Source organism: Protopterus annectens, chromosome 13.part0 (genome assembly GCF_019279795.1).
Source record: "Protopterus annectens isolate FY-2018-M chromosome 13.part0, PAN1.0, whole genome shotgun sequence".
NCBI lineage: Eukaryota > Metazoa > Chordata > Ceratodontiformes > Protopteridae > Protopterus > Protopterus annectens.
Genome location: NC_056747.1, coordinates 137,584,616 through 137,601,556, shown reverse-complemented (window position 1 = coordinate 137,601,556; position 16,941 = coordinate 137,584,616). Strand labels below are relative to the sequence as shown.

General features: G+C 40.3%; 1 protein-coding gene across 1 annotated transcript in view; it reads left to right on the top strand.

Annotated features, from left to right (window-relative positions):
- The window catches only part of LOC122787846 (solute carrier family 35 member E1-like), a 374,161-nt gene extending 359,208 nt beyond the window's left edge, over nucleotides 1-14,953 (top strand). Inside the window, exon 4 of the mRNA XM_044054762.1 lies at nucleotides 14,927-14,953. Coding sequence (XP_043910697.1) covers nucleotides 14,927-14,953 — 27 coding nt within the window. The remainder of the gene's footprint in view (nucleotides 1-14,926) is intronic.
- Nucleotides 14,954-16,941: the final 1,988 nt, after the last annotated feature.

Genomic DNA, 16,941 nt, shown 5'->3' with positions numbered 1-16,941 from the left:
ACCTCAACATTTATATATCAAACCGACGAAAGCTGCAAAACCAAAGGCAAAGACATCTTCTAAAACTAAAAAAAACGACGCCTGAGCCACGTGCACAGGCCTCTATGCCTAAAAAACAGATGATCAAAATGGCTGAAGACCTTATTACCTTGATCAGGGGTACCCATCCCCCTCCAGATAAGAGGCCTAGGCAAGACACGGACTGTGAATCTTCAGATCAGGTTTCTATTTCTTCCGATTCCTCTTCTGATCAGGAATTATCTTTACCTCCCTATGATGATTCTGATGCTGAGGAGTCTATTCCATTTGCATTTCCTCCTGAGAATTATTCATGTGGAGAAACCTTGCATACTGTGAGGGAACATTTTCACTGGGAGAGTCGAGACTTCTCAGAATCAAAAAAGAGGCTCAGGGATTTCCTCCTTCTCCCTCAGCACAAGCCTTTAGCCATTCCCACTGTTTTAGACATCGTGGATGATGTTTTTTGGAGTCAAGCCTGACCCCTGACGCCTTACCTCCGGCTCCCAATAAGCCTGACAGATATTACAGGGTCCCTGACTCTCATACATTTTTATTTCGAAACCCTGCTGCTGATCTTGAAACTATTTCACAGGGTCCAAAGGGAGTTGAGGCCTCAACAGCAAAAAGCCCTATCCTCTCCGACAGCCATTCAAGGGCACCGGACAGATGGGGAAAAAAGGTTTATACATCTGCAACCTTGGCAATCAGGGCCTTAAACTGTCAATTTCATATGCTTAAGTACCAACAACATGTTATGGGATTGCTGAAACAGAAAATTTTGTTGATTTCAGAATGTGCAGAAAATAAGGAATTGCAGGAATTATTGCATACAGCTGAACAAGTTGGAAAGCATACTTTTCAATGTGGTTTTGATTCTTTAGAGGCCTCCTGCAGGGCCGAACCCTTTTGTGATTAGGTGGGCCACATAGAAGGATTATCTAACCACCTTGGCAATATGATTATCAAAGGAGAGATTGCTATCTACTTGGGTCCCCAGATCCCTTCTTACATTTTCTGTATTTAGGGGACTGCCACCTATGTGGTAGTTCGCGGGTACTTTGTTTTTTCCAAAGGGGGTGACTATGCACTTTTTGGCTTTTAGCTTGAGGCCATGATTTTGACGCCAGGTATCCGTCTCAGTGAGACCCATCTGGAGGGTGTCTGTATCATCCGGAGAATCAGTTATGGCCCCTAGTTTGCAGTCGCCTGCAAACTTGGTCAGCCATAGTCCTCCTATGCTTGCCTCTACCTCTGAGAAGTATATACCGAACAGGAGGGATCCTAGGACTGAGCCCTGGGGGACACCACTTGTAACAGGTTTAGAGTCAGACATAGAGCTTGCAACTCTCACCATGTGGGTTCTATCCATGAGCTAGTTGACAACCCATCTCGTGACGTAAGGGTTTATGTTCAAGCTGGTGAGCTTGTCTTTAATACTAGAATGGGGAATGGTGTTGAAAGCCTTTGCGAGGTCTAGATAGGCTGTGTGGACCACCTTTCCCTCGTCTAATGCCTTGGTAACCATCTCAAAGAAGTCCACCAGGTTTAGGAGGCATAATCTGCCCTTAACAAAACCAAACTGGGTAGGGTCCCAGGTTTGGAGGTTCCCAATGTCTCTGTTAATGAGTTCCATAGCCTTGCAGACCAGGCTATTCAGGCTTATAAGGCGATAGTTCCCGGGGTCCGTTGTGGCTCCACCTTTGTGGAGCGGGATAACTGTTGCTGTGCGCCACTCTGTGGGTACGTAGCCTGTAGAGAGGCTGAGTTTTGAACAGTGTGTTTAGGTTAGGGGTTAGTTCATTTTGGAGCTCTTGTAAGACACAGCCTGGGACCCCATCCAGTCCCATTGAAGCTGTGTTTTTGGTTTTGGATAGGGCTGTTTTAACCTGCGTCAGTGACTGACTAGGCCCTACATTCTTCTGGTATGGTTATGGGACCTTTAGGGGATGAGAGGGGGATGAAGTTTGCACTAAACCTGTCTGCCAGAATGTTTGCAATATTAGTCGGTTCTAACTCAGAGCAGATCTGAGAACGCTTTGTGGTTATCTTTGAAGTCATTGGCAATTTTTCTTTCGAAACTAGCCTTGGATTATTTAATGAGGTATCGTAGTTTCTTGCTGTTACTGATTAGGGATGTTTTTCCTTCTTGGGATTTTACTCTTTTCTGTACTAGTTTCCTCCTTTTGTATAGCTTGTTTATGGCAGGGGTCCGCCAGACTGGTTTCCTTTTCTTGGAGGAGTGAGTCTTGGTTTTACTTGAGATAGCACAATTCGTACATTCCTGCAGATGCTCATAGAGTGCCTTTGTAAAGGTTTCAGCAGCTTGGACAGCATTGTCCTTTAGCATGGGTCTAAATGGGTCATAATGTGTCCTTCCTTCTCCTCCTCCCTGTCTGCTCTTCTAAAGGTCTTCACATCCATCTTTATGTAGTTACCTAAAATAAATGTACTTAGTGTCTGTAAAACTGCTGCAGTGCTCTTCAGCTCCCAACAGAAACTTAAAACTGCTTCCGTGCTGTTGATTCACTACACTTAGTAACCAGTTAGCATGGTTGAACAGTATAAGTATCTTGGCTTAATACTTGATAAACTGTGTACAAACCACATCAGCAAGCTGGTCGCATAAGTTACTAACCAACTAAAGTGCTCCTACTCCATTTCAAGTTACTCACCAAAGAAGCCAGGAAAGCTTTTACAAAGAATGCATTTCCTCACTCAAGCTACCTTCTCCCTCCCTCTTTCCCCTATTTGCTTTCTGCCAATTACAGCTTCTGTCAAGTACTTAGAGCAACAGACTAGTGTCTGTGTTCCCAGGTTCTTATCTAATATCTGCAGTAATTTGTCTTTGTTTTTTGTGCAGGTATCAGTTAATATTTGTGTTGTTTTTTCCTCATTCGTCTTATTTCACTTAGTTCTTTCCCATTTTAGAAAAGCCCCAATCTGCATAGAAGTTCGCGCCCTGCTCCAAATAATCTGCAAATATCCACCTGGAATGTGAGCATCCCTTCACAAGCAGAGATAATATAATAGTCAACCGTCCCATTGTTTAAGTTTGTATGTATCTTGCAGTCCTTGTGTAAACTAGTGCTGCTGTTAGTCTCTATTGTTATAGCCATTTTGTAGTGGTGAGCACGCCACGTGTGGACCCTACCCATAGCCCCCCCCCCCCTCTCCCTTATACCATTTTTTTCGTGGCAATTTCTCCCATAGGTCACTATAAAAACTGATGTGAACAAATATTTTGAAATAAACTGCTGAAATCCTCATATTGGCAGACCTCTTCTAACTAAGTGAACTGTAGTTCTATACTTCTGGCCGTAGTAAAACTCACCCACTTTTGCTGATTGTTTCTGGTGATACCTCCACGAGGGACTGATCAGAACCGCTCCATTTTACCCTCGCTACTCTTGAGCTCACTCCGCTCCCCTACCCCCATTCCCACCCACCCTCTCTCGATGCTTTTATAGCGAAGTATACCACACCCCTTACCAAACTTGCCTATCATCATTCCCCACACCCTTCTCACCTCACTTACTCTTTCATTCCACTTCTTCCAATTAAAACCTGTTCCCGTAGCCCTATTACCATCATCACTACATAGCTCACCCTCCCCTAAGTATTCTTCTCTACTTCCCCTATTGTTCTATCATCTCCTCCCCTAATGGTGCTCCATCATCCATTACATCACTACACATTTCTCTTATGCCTTCTCTATTATGCCACTGACTTTCATAGTTATCCTATCCAACACTGTCACTCCCCAACAAATACACACACCAACCCTCCACTTCCTGTTAAAACGTATAGCCACATCAGCCCTCACCTATACTACTACAGCCACACTCTTCTCTTCCCTTTCAAACATATACACTCCACCAACGCTCATCTCTCCATGTACGGATGTAACAGACTAATGTGCAAACTTAAAAACCTAGCATTGCTCTACTTAACACTTATTAAACTGCAGACAGACATCCATCCCAACTCAGGCCCTAATAGTAACTCCCCTCCTGATCACCACTACCTCTACTACAGTGAACCAAAATCTCACTGGCACAACTCTATGTACCTCACTCCCTATAACCTCTAACACAAATCTACTAATAACCAATTTCAATCTCAGAAGCTTTGTAAGTAAAATCACAGAATTTCATGCTACCTTGACCATCTGTTATCTAGACATAGCTCTGATTGAAACCTGGTTAAAGCTCCACATCAAAGACTCAGAAATCACAACTGATGGTTACAATATTATAACACAAGATAGACTAAACAAATAAGGTGGTGGTGTGGCAGTTATCTTTAAAGACTCTTTTAATGTAGAAAAACTAAACTGTACTTCCCCAGTGCCAAAATACTAGTCATGCGCCTACAACTTTATCTTCACAAAGCCAGTAATATAGCCACCTACCTGCCCCCCCAGTAACAACCTTCCCAGCATAGAATCCCTCCTTTCTTGGTCAGCTTCCTCTTTCAGCCAAGAAACTATCATCCTTCAAAACAGACAGCAAGCAGTGCTTTGGGATAACAATCTGTCTTCATTACTCCTAGTAAGTATTGGAGTCCCACAAGGCTCTATCTTAGGTCCCCTTCTTTTTTCCTTATTTATTAACGACCTCCACATAGACATAACTCAAGCCACCTGCATTCAATATGCAGATTACTCAACCTTAATCTGTACTGCTAAACATAGCCTCCCTCCAGTCCCTCACCCAAACTTTGTTCCAAAATGTTGAAAACTGGTTTATGAAACATTGCCTCCTCCTTAAGCCCAAAAAACAAAACTACTGCTTTTTACTCCAACTCAAAAATCTTCCACACCATTCTTCTCTATAACCTCTAACAATGCTACTAACATTACCCCGAATACTTCCACCCGCCTACTAGGTGTTATAATTGACAATCGTCTTAACTATGATGACCATATTAATGCCACCATAAAATCTGTTAACAAAAAACTTGGTACTCTCTGTAGAATCAAACCCTTCCTTACCCCCACAGCCAGGAAAACTATTGCCCAGACCCACCTCATTTCTACCCTTTTCTATGCCTCTGTTATATATACTAACCTATCTAAAAGTAACATCTCCAAACTTTCTACCTGTTATAATAGCATAGCGGGATCATTACATGTACACCCTTTAAAACTCACCACTGTCTTAACCTCAAACAACTAGGATGGCTAGAATTGCAGAACCACATACTCTATCAACAGTTACTTATCACTCAAAAGATCCTATACCACCCCAATAATACCCCTATCCTCACTAATCTGATTTCACCATACAAAAATCTAGCTACACTACGTTCTGCTAATAAACTCCTGGTCTCCTCAATTAAATCTAACAATAAAGCTGGTGACTCACTTTTCTCAAACACTACAGGCAAAAATTGGAATCGGCTTCCTCCTGAACTATCTAACCTAGCTTCTACTTCTCTATTCAAAAAACATATTAAAGAACATCTTAAAACTCAGTGGCTTTGTCCCTGTGCTAACCCAGACTGAAGTCTATTTCCCCTCCTACTCTTACCCTTTTCCCACCCGTCTAACTTAGGCCTCCTAATCTTGCTTCTTTTTCATAATAAGAGGAAAAATTATAAGGACGTTACTCTGTTGTGCTCATACCCACTTTGTGTTAAGTACATCTGTCATGCTTTACTTAAATCAACTTTTAGCATAATGTCTATATTCATTATTTACAATTCTATACTTTTGCTTTTAACCAATGCTACCACTGTATTGTTTTCTTACATGTCCTTGTTATATATTGTTAACTGTGTTTTACTACTCATGCTTGGAGCTTTTCTCCCCGGGCCTCTACTGAAAATGGACATAAATCCAGTTAGACTAGCCCGGTCAACAAATGTAAAATAAATAAATAATAAATAAATAAACAGTAACTTTAACCTGGGCTGGCTCTCCTGCTCCTCTAACTGTCCCACTAATTTTATAAACCTATACAACTTCACCTAAACTGTTATCTGTCCCACTCGCACCAACAAACGTTCCAGAAAACAGTCACTATTTGACTGGATATTAACCAAAAAGCCAAACCTGGGGTACCAAGCTGGCTGCCTACCAGTCACACTAAATGACTTTGCCCCTACATTTCTAGTGAGAAAAAGAATCCAAACCCAAACTTACATACCCTTCAAATACACCTGTCACAAGAAAAACTTCTCCCCTGATATATTTAATCTACTTCTTCAACATTGTGACTTTTTTCCTCTAAAAAAAACCTACAACTAGATCTTGCAGTGGAATACTTCAACAACAAATTCCTTGACATCTTAAATAATCTTGCCCCCACAAGGAAAATGTGCTCCAAAGCCAGACAACTACCATGGCTATCGAATGGCACTAAACTTCTAATACCACCAAAAAGAAAACTGACTTCACCATATATCAACACAATTAAGAAACAAATCACCAACGATAAAAAAAAAACTTACTTTCAATCCTCACAACAAAAGCACCTGAACAAGCCACAAAAGTTCTGGCAAAATATTAACTACTTCATTAACCGTGGAAAAACCTCCACCCCTGCTCCCTTCATATCCAGTACCTCTGAGGCCTTAGCCTCACTCTTCAGCACCCTTTTATCAACTCTTTCACCTCACCTCCCTCGTAGACAAGCAAAACCTACCACTCACCCCCCCACTGAGAACACAGAGTCTTTCTCCTTTAAACCTATTCAAACTACATACATACTTAAAAAAAACTCCTAAGTAAACTGAAACCTGTGCTGTCTTGCTACAGACCAGCTACCAACCAAATTCCAAAAGTAGCTGCTCCTTGCTCCCTGCTGCTCTTTCCATCCCCTACCCCTTATACATGCTAATCAATCGTGCTGTCTCTGAACATTGTCTCACCTCTGGAAAATTTCCCCCATCATTCCCCTTCACAAGGGTGGCCCTTCTAGAGATATCACATTTACCAGCCAATTGCCATCCTCTCTCCCATAACAAAAATCCTAGAAAAATGTATCCACCAACAGCTTCTTAATTACCTCACCACTAACAACCTGCTGTCCAGCTCATAGCACGGCGTCAGTCATAAACATAGACAAACACTGTACTAGTAACATGTACTGATATTATTAGTCACCTCAAAAATGAAGGACAACTAGTCTCAGAAATTTTCCTTGACATGTCGAAAGCCTTTGACACTGTATACTACCAACTGCTACTCAACAAATTCACAACATACAATCTCAATTCATCATACCTAACATGGTTTCACAGCTGTCCATCAAACTGTCAACAGGCTCCAAAATGGGAGAACAAACTCTCTCCACTACTACCAGTATCCACTGATGTACCCCAGGGTTCCATACTTGGCCCCCCTCCTCTTTGTCATATTTACCAATAGCCTAAATTCTGCCACCCAACTATCATCCAGTAAGCAGACTCCTCTCATCTGCTCATCCCCTTCCCACCAAGAATTTCAACACAAAATGCAAACATCTTTCCAGGACATTGAAAAATACCATTCCAACCATTAACTGATCCTAAACACTAATAAGACTAAGTTAATGATTTTCACAAATGAATCTTCCAAGTTCAGCTCACTACTTCTCTCTGTCTACTTATCTAATTGAACAAAAATTGAACCAATCAATCAGACTAAACTCCTAAGAGGTACTATAGATGACAAACAAACTAAAGTTTGATAAACATATATCCCCCTTATAATCAAAAGGCCCACACCAAACTTGGCACACTCTCTCTAGGGGCCAAACCTTACCTCACTCACCAAGCCAGACTAGCCACAGCAAGATCCTACTTAGTATCTGCCCTCCTGTATTGTTTGCATATTTTCACCAGCCTTCACAAAGCTGACCTTAATAATCTAGAATCCTGCTATAACAAAATGGCTACGTTTGCATCCACTCATCCTCACAAAACTCATCATTGCTCCACTCATCAGCAACTCAGCTGGCTGGAACTTCCCAACCTGATAACTCTAATTCAACTCACCTTTGCCCACAAAGTCATACACAACCCCAGTAACTGCCCTGCACTTTCAAGCCTGGTCCAACCTAACTTAAACTGCAGGTCCCTTAGATTTTCCAACAGATGTATGCTAGAAGTTACACAGTCTCACAACTTTCATGGTGACTCCCTCTATTCCATTAAAATAGCTAAAGTCTGGATTGCTGTTCCTCAGAACATCCAAAACAATCACATCACCACCTCATTTAAAAAACGCCTAAAAGAATACATCAGTAGCAAGTGTCTCTGCCCCTGTATTTCACCTGGTTAATTCCATTCCCACTTTTCTTCACAACCGTCTTCTCGAGTACATCTCTCCCACACCTTAAGCACCTAGTGCCTGTATCCCATATCTACATCTGATTTGTTTATTTTTCTGTTAGATTTTTATTATTCCCCTTGCTATATTTCTGTAATACCTTGTACTACATGTTTTTTACAACTATTGGTTTATTTAGTAACAATGTTAATGGCATTGTTAACTACCATTTATTAATACTCATTTTTAGTACTTCTATACTAAATTGTAAATGTACTGGTAAATGGTCTCCTCTGAAAACGGGCTACTTGCCCAGTTGGACCCTACCCATTTAACAAATGTAAATAAATTTATCTCAGGGGCTAGTATATGCCCTCTGAGTTAGTGTCCTACAGTCTGAATATAATGCTTCTAAAAGTACAAATAGCAGTTTATACCATATGTAGATTTACTTCTCTTCCGCCTGGCTTAAACAGCACTGCCTCAACCTGCAAAAGACAGACTGGCTTCCAGTCACAGCTCATTTGGCATTCCTTCTATCCAAGCTTATTGTTAAAATACTAAACACTTCTTTCTTTCCGTCAGTAAGAAGTAAACTCCAGATGAAATCCTCTTCCTACTATCTCAGAAGCCAAGACAGCCACCCTCTAACTATTTAGCCCTTTCCTTTTGGCCTTGCCACAGGTGAAAAGTCCCTTACAATTATAATAATCATCCAGTCCAACTCACTTAGGGAATACTCATAGTTCAGGAACGAATTAAAAGTACGCCTGAAAGATGCGCACACACACACGCGCGCACACGTGTTCTGCTTTATATACAGAAGATAATCTCCACCTTCCAGCTATACTCCCCATCTTGTTCATATATTCACACACAAGCAGTTATTCCTAAATACTGTTACCACATAAGAGGGACCACCCTCTGTTCTAAATAAGTGAATGTGAATTTATTCTGCTTTGGTAGTAATTGTACACCTTTTACTCCATTCAGTTACTGACTGCACCCATTCTGCTAATCAATACATTTCCATATGCTTTAATTCCTTTTTAATAACTTTCTAGTTTATCTCTCTGCAATTTTTATACCATAGGTCAGTGAGTAGAATTTTGGTACTTCTGACAAAGATTGCGCATTCCTGTTTTGGAGAGGAGTTTAAATATTTGTGCTCTTTGGAGACAGTTATCACAATTCTTCATGTATTTTTTTTCAAGTACAGTAGCTTTCTCTGTTTACTGAAACCATGTTGCTTTAGTGTATGTTGTATTTACCTTTTCCCATGCGACCCATGTCATAGCTGAAAAGGCTCCAAGGATTACTTCATTACCTGGTTGGTAAAAAATAAATAAATAGAGGCTTTGCATATTTTCACTTTTTTGTTTCTTCCTCAGAGTCAGATTTGTTAAGTTTCTCCATTACCCCTTTTCTTTTGTTATATATCTGCCTTTTATCCATTGTATCCTTACAAGTAACCCCCCCCCCCCCACACACACACACACACAAAATAAATAAATAAATGTAAAATGGTTAAACTGTGGTGATCGTTATTGGCAGTTGCCTATCACAATCACAGATTGATGTTCTGTTATACTTTGGAGATAACTGAAGAAAAATGCAAATCGCTGATTACTGTGAGCCAGTAAACAGACGGAATTACCTGTCACTAGTGACAGAAGTGAAGCGGTGAGATTAGCAATAACTGTAGTATTATCGTTACAGGGATGGCAGTATGCAAGTGCCTCATGCACAGACTGTAGTTCCATGGAATGCTGCCATGAGACCAACACAGGCCTTCATGTAGATGTGTTTGTACATGATGAAAACGAGCTGGGAAAGAGTAGCACTTGGGGTACAGAAAAGTAAATGACACAGTTTTCTTCTTTGGTAGCCCCCCCCAAGTAGCAGTAACATGGTATAGCGTTGATAGATTCGCAAAACGTGAGTATGAGCATTAACAATAGGACTCCATTTATGCAGGCATTTACAAAACTTGTCTTGATTAATTTAGTTCTGTTTACCAAGGTAGTGTTGATCGAATAGGACTGTTGCAGGCTCAGTCCAGATTCACAAGACAAGAACACTGCTACTGTACAATTTAGAACAGAGAAGTGCAACATGGTTAAAGCATTTACAAAGCACATGTTCATCACATTGCTTAAAAAAGTGACATTACTTCAATTCATCACAATGCTTAAGAAAATGACATTACTTCACAGCGCTGCATAAAAATAAGGCAGTTAAAATCGGCTAATCCAAAACAGTGATGCTATTTACGTTAAAATAGCTTGTTGTAATAAACAAAGATGGTGTTGCATATAAAATAATCTAGTTAGTTATAGGATAACAAGTACTGGTTCTCTTTTATTTGTTTATATATATGCGAACTTGGTCAGTGTACTTATCTATATAGGATTGTTTTCAGATGCACCCCAGTCAAGGAGTACCACAGAAATGTTAAAAAGCTGCAGATGATAATGCTGAGAGATTAGACTATAGCAATGACTGCAGGTCAGCGTTACAGATAAGACCGTGATTGGATATCTTTCATTATCTGCATGACGTACCCTTCCATCCCTCAGAGTCTTAGTGTCAGAAAAGTCAGCATGTGCTCTAAGAGGTTTGCAATTGTTTTTCACCTCTATGCTAATTCAGGAATTGCATTGTCTTTTTTTTTATTCTCTACTAAGCCAACTAACTAGAGCTTTCAGAAAAACCTGTTTGCATGAGTGTGGCATCGACCCACTGCTTTGCTCAGCAAATGTTTTGCTTTTGAAGGTTTCTTACCTTTTCATTACAGGAGTTAATGCCATTGTTAAGGGCAAAAGGACTGCACTTAAATAAGGCTATTTCTGGATCTGGTTAAAGTTGCCCTGTGAGCTAATTGACACATGAATCTGTTAGATTTCGTCAGTATTTTACATGTTTTTTTAGTGGTTTGCATTTTTTTGTTTTTTGTGCATGAAAAATGATGAATTGGTTTTAGTGTCTTGCATTTTTTATTTATTTTTAAGAATTCAGTAGTAGCCATGTAGTATGTTTGAATTAAATTGCATTTAACTTTTATATTGTACATCTTAATCATGTGCCTCTGTGGATGCTGTACATGGCAGGAGATACTAACATTTTTAAATGTAGGTACTCAGCCTCTTCCACTGTTTGGTCTCTGACATAATTGATGGTCATTCTATAAAGTTAGCACTTTTTTCTTTTTGCAGTTTCTCTTAGACTTCCATTTCAGTGCGTTTTAAAAGTATTATGTCAGTGGTTCTGTTCTAAGTATAGTTCAGTTTTAGATGCAGTGAACCTGCATGTGTACGGATTGTATTTCTGCTATGTAATATAACTTTCATTTCGGACACTTTTATCCAATGATGACACTATGGATGGAGTATTTTTCTACAAAAACAGAAGCATTATTATCTGCTGAATAGGGTATGTTTGTACTGTACAGGTAAGTAATAGTTGTTTTTAAACACACATTGCACATTTTTCGTCACCGTACCTTACCAACTGATTTATTAGCTTGCTGACATCCCTTCCCAGCTATGAGGTTACTACTTTTTTGTATTTCCTGTTGCTTATTCACCTCTCCGTAAGCTCCTTGCATTTGAACCAGGAACAATCTGGCGTTATCTAATCACAGTTCTACCTCTAATTTCATAAACTGTTTCAGCATTTAAGCTTCTTGCTGCTGAAGGACTAATGACTTTTGTACTTCACAAACTTTCTGCTATCTTTTTCTGTACCCTCTCTGTCTAAATGATATTTGTTTACCAGGAAAGGCCAACTGGGGCCCAAGTGTTTCTGCAGAGGCCTGGGAAGAAAAGCTCTAAAAATAAATTATCAAATTACACATTAAAGTATTTTGGGAAATTTAACATCTGTAGTAAATGTGGTACATAGACGAATTTATGAACAAAAATTTTCAGAAGACATATAAATATAAATGCAGCACATAGATTTTACAACAGAAACTGATACAATTAAAGTACATAGAATTTACAGTGGAAAACAATGCATATTAAAATTTTTTCAGAGAAAGAGGCGGGACTAGTTAATATAGGAAACAGGCTGTTAATACAGGAATAAGAGAGGAGAAAGATAAAAGTTAATGCAGAAAATTGACACTTCAGTAATGGAAATAGACTGTGTTGCAGGTATAAGAAAAGTTAATCCATTGGGAGGAGTGAGTACAAAATAGGGTAGAGAAGTGTAGTGAAAATTTGAGATTGTAGTTTGTTCTGGATTAGAGCAGGAGCATAGCCAGGATTTGGGAAGGAGTTCCTCTAGAGAGTGTTTAAATGATAGATTATTGTTGTAAGACCTAATGGAAAGTGATAAAGCATTCCAGATTTTAGCTGTGGAATAAGGGTAAATGACCCAGGGGCTTTATTGGGTTTGTGATGGAAAGCAGTTTTTCTTCTTATCAAAGGGATGTGTTGGGGAGGTGACTGTCAAGAATGGTGTTAGGGATAAGCTGAGGGTTTATAATATGTTGTGATTAGTAACTAGCTGCAGGTACAGTAGGTGATGGGTAAGTTCAGGCCATTTTAGTTTGTGCAGTACTGTGCAGTGATGGGCAAATGATTAGACCCAGTAGCAAGTTTGCAGTGGTAGTAAACTTCAAATTTAGTTTTGAGAGAGGATTGTAGGTTAGTGAGAACTGGGTCTCCCTAGAAGAGAGAACGAAGGAGGTATGTGTTTGCCAGGATAAACTTGGTGGATATTTTTAAGAAATGTTTTGCCTGTAGAACATCCCAAGTTTTTTTTTTTTTTAATAAACATCTTTATTAAATTAACACACATGACATAGCCAATCTTACATTTATATAAATGAAAAACAAAATGACACCACTTCAGTTGCAAACATTGTACATCACAGACACCATTGAAACAACTGTAGTTGCAGACATTATACATCCATTATAATCTATCCAGCCATTGTCAATTAAGCATTATATGGCTTATACAAATCCTGCCTCTTAAACCTCTTTCCTTCTCTGCATATATTGTTCCTACAATTCCCTGTTTTCCTGTGTGCTTTGCACCTTCCCTTTCCTAAAGATACCAATTTCAGTTGTTTTGTCTGTTACTATGTTTACTACTACTAGTAAAGTTGGTCTAGACTTTGATTTCCATTTTCTAGTAATTGTTTTTTTTTGGCTGCCACCATTAGATTCAGCAAGTACTATGTCTAGACAATTCTGATTCTGTATCATGGCTCAGAAGAATCATCTCCCCATCAATCCAATCTGCTCACCCAGCATCTCCGACAGAGCGGTCTGCAGGGAATCCGTAGAGTCTCCCAGCTCCTTACACTCCCAAAAAATATGCTCCCAGTCACCCTTTTCTTGCCCGTCACATCTCCAACATTTGCTATCCACCTGAGGAAAAATTCTTTGTGGAGTCTTCTTTGGGTGTAAAAATATCTATGTAAACACTTCTAGGCAAAGATCCTAAATCTTCTAGACTTTGTGCATATTTGGGAGCTATACATATATACCCCTGTTGTCTCTTTGTGAATTGCTTATCCAATATCTCTTCCCAATTCTTTCTAAGCTCCTTTGATTATTATAATTATCATGCAATATTTTGTATACTGTACTAATTTATTTTTGAATGGCAGCTTCTGTTAGAGTCTATTAAAAACTCTACCAGTGCTGGACTTTCATTTAGGACCCCCCCCTATTTCTTTTAGCCTATATTCTGATATCAACCCTTGATAGGGAAGTTTGGCTAATCTGCAGTCCAAATAAATTGTTAGCCTCTTTGTATTCTATTACATTTCCCTTTCTAGTTATTTGCTCCAAATACCCTGGTTCCTTTGCCAGTTTTCTCCAATAAATTCCAGACCCTTCTTGCCTATTATCTGTATCCCTAACCACAGTCACCCTATTGGCAGAATCTCTCTTCTCGTGCTGGTTTAGTTCTTAGAATACTCCCTGCTATTTTATAAATATAATACTCTGTATGACTTTTGTTGTTTTCCTTAAGAGTCTGCATCCAAAATCCCAATCACTCATTTCGTGAGCCCCCCCCCCCATCATCATCATTCTATTCCACTTTGAATTATAGCTTGCTGCTTGTACTATGTATAAGAGCCTTAACTGTGTTGCTGTAAAATAGCACTTCAAATTGAGTAATCCTAGTCTGCCTTGTTCTATTGGAAGAATCAGCTTATCCCACTTGACCCTTACTGTCTTCCCTTCCCATATAAAATCCTTCAACTCTTTTTAATTGCTATCCACAGCTTCTCAGCTGGTTGATAGAAGTATGCCTGATCTGTATACAAAACTAACATTTTAATTGCTTGCATCTTAGTATCTATATCCATATAACAAAGCTTCCAGATGTTCTTCATTCCACATTGCTGCAGTCCTAACCATTGGGGTAGTCCATGGTCAGTCGGCCCGAATACCAAAATGGCTGGCGTCGGTCGGTCACGGACGCCTGACGGCGTGCGGGCGGGTGTACTCAAATGCGCTTCAGACCGCATCTCAGTCTTTTTTTTTTTGCCGATTGGTCCGATGCGAAGCAGTTTTGCAGTGCAGGTTGAAAATTTTTTGATTTCGAAGTTTCAGACAAAATCAAAGTTGGCAAAAGTGGCGCTTGGCAATTTTATTTTTTTTTTTTTTTTTTTTATTTTACCAGATGTCGGAAAAAGTGAAAAGTGAATAACTGTGTGGGAAACAGAATTACCATACTCATAGTATTACCTTGTGTATACCTTGTGTAGATACCTTTTTGGGCCTGTTGTTGGTTTTGCTGGTTGTGCTAGAACAAACAAAGAGCTATTAAGGAAGGTTTACTGAAGAGAAGGTTGTTTTTGGAAAGGTTAGTTTAAAATGCGCCGAATTGCCTCGGCCGCTTAAAAATTCAAAAGCAAAAAGCAGCAAAAAAAAAGCAAAGGAGAAGCACAGTCGCGGCGGTGGAAGAGAAGAAGTCCCGGAAGTGTCAAGTTTTTGCCAGGAGTTTGCCCCAGTCTCAGGAGAGACTTTACTTACAGGATGTGTGTCCTCTCAGGAGGTAGGCCAGGCTGAAGGGGCGGCTCAGGGGGCTTCTTCTCTCCTCCTCTCTTTAAGGTGTCTCTGTTTCTCCTCCTTTCCTTCCTTGAGGCTTCTTTTCTTCCAGAGGGTTTCAGGCTTCTTTCTTTTTTCAGCTGGCTCTTTCTCCTAGCAAAGCTTGAAAGAAATGGCAGAGGAAATTGATTGCTCTATGATTGCCCTCCTAATAAGAGGCCTAGGAGAGGCCTGAGGAGAGAGGCCTAGAGTGCCCCTTTGCTTGGGGCAGTCTCGGAGCAGACTTGAGAGGCTTGAGCTGTTATTCTGAGACTCTGATGTTCCTTCCTGATCTGGATCTGACTCATGATTTATCTTTTTCCTTTCCTGGATTCTTTTTCATTTGAGACTCCATTCCATGAGGGGAGGTCATTTTTCATGATCTTTCAGGAAGAGGCTTAGGAGGAGGTGTTTTACCCATTCTTGTTTTACCCAACAGCATAGCCCTTCCTGTACTAGATGTCTAGAAGATGGTTTTGCAGGGCTTTTTTTTTTCCCCTCCCTTTCCCTGAACCCTGAAGACCCTAGGCCCATAGGGTGGGATAGGTACTATAGGAGGCCCTGCCCAAGTTAAAGTAATAGAAAGGTCTGGTGAGGGCAGGCCGGAAACTGTCAGGAGGGTGGTGTTGAATTTCCTGTTGTTGTTGTTAAAAAGGGCGTCTGTTCCTGATAGATGGGGAAAGAAAGTTACTTTCTCCCAGGGAGCCATGAGGCATGCTTTTCACTTGTTAAATATCATTCAAATACTTCTATTCATTTTATTTCAAGGCAATGAATTGCTTTCTGGGACAAGTAGTTGGATTGGATTAATGCCTGGAGGTTGAATGTACTGAAGGTGCTGGTAACAGGTGTTGGTTGAGGTGTTTTGGTGTTGCTTTTGAAAGGGTGGTTGTTCGAGGGTGGCACGGTGCAGGCCTCCTTAGGGGTGGCTGCCACTGGTTCTTAGCTGAGCTATTGGTCGCAACTGTTTGGGATTTCCTTTACAGTCTGAGATGTTGTTTTTTATTGGATGTGGGAGCATGCAAAAAGATTGTGGATTGGAAGGCTCTTTAGAAGGTGGAGTAAAATTTGGAGCAGGTAGGAAAGTTAAGTAAATTTTGCAGGTGCAGCCTCAAGGCTATTAAAAGTAGTCTGGTAGGGGATGGACTAGGGTCAGAGCCTTAGGGATAGAGGCTCAGAGGGCTGTCTTCAAGGGGCCTAGAACAGGGAGTTCACCTGCTCAGAGCCTAGGTTCAGGGCTTTCTAGGCTCAGAGTTCTGGAGGGCACAGGGCAGCCTTTCAGCTGGGCACAGTGGCGAGTAAGTAGGATTCTTTTCAAGATTTTGACTCTGCTTTTCAGCTCTTTTCTTTGGGAATTGCTGACATTCCATTCTTGTCTGGCTTCACCACATTTTTAAGAATTACTTTTTTACCATAGCTCCTTTCAATTTCTGTCCTTATTCACCATCTCTTATTCATTTAAAAAGATCTGAGCAAAAATTTCATACCATAAATCCTGTTCCTCAAAAGGCAGAAACTTCCTTCAAAGGGCAAAGGCCAAACAACATAGGGGGAAGTCTTCAGAATAGGGGCCATTCTATCAGTGCCTGTTATCCCCTGAACCTGTTC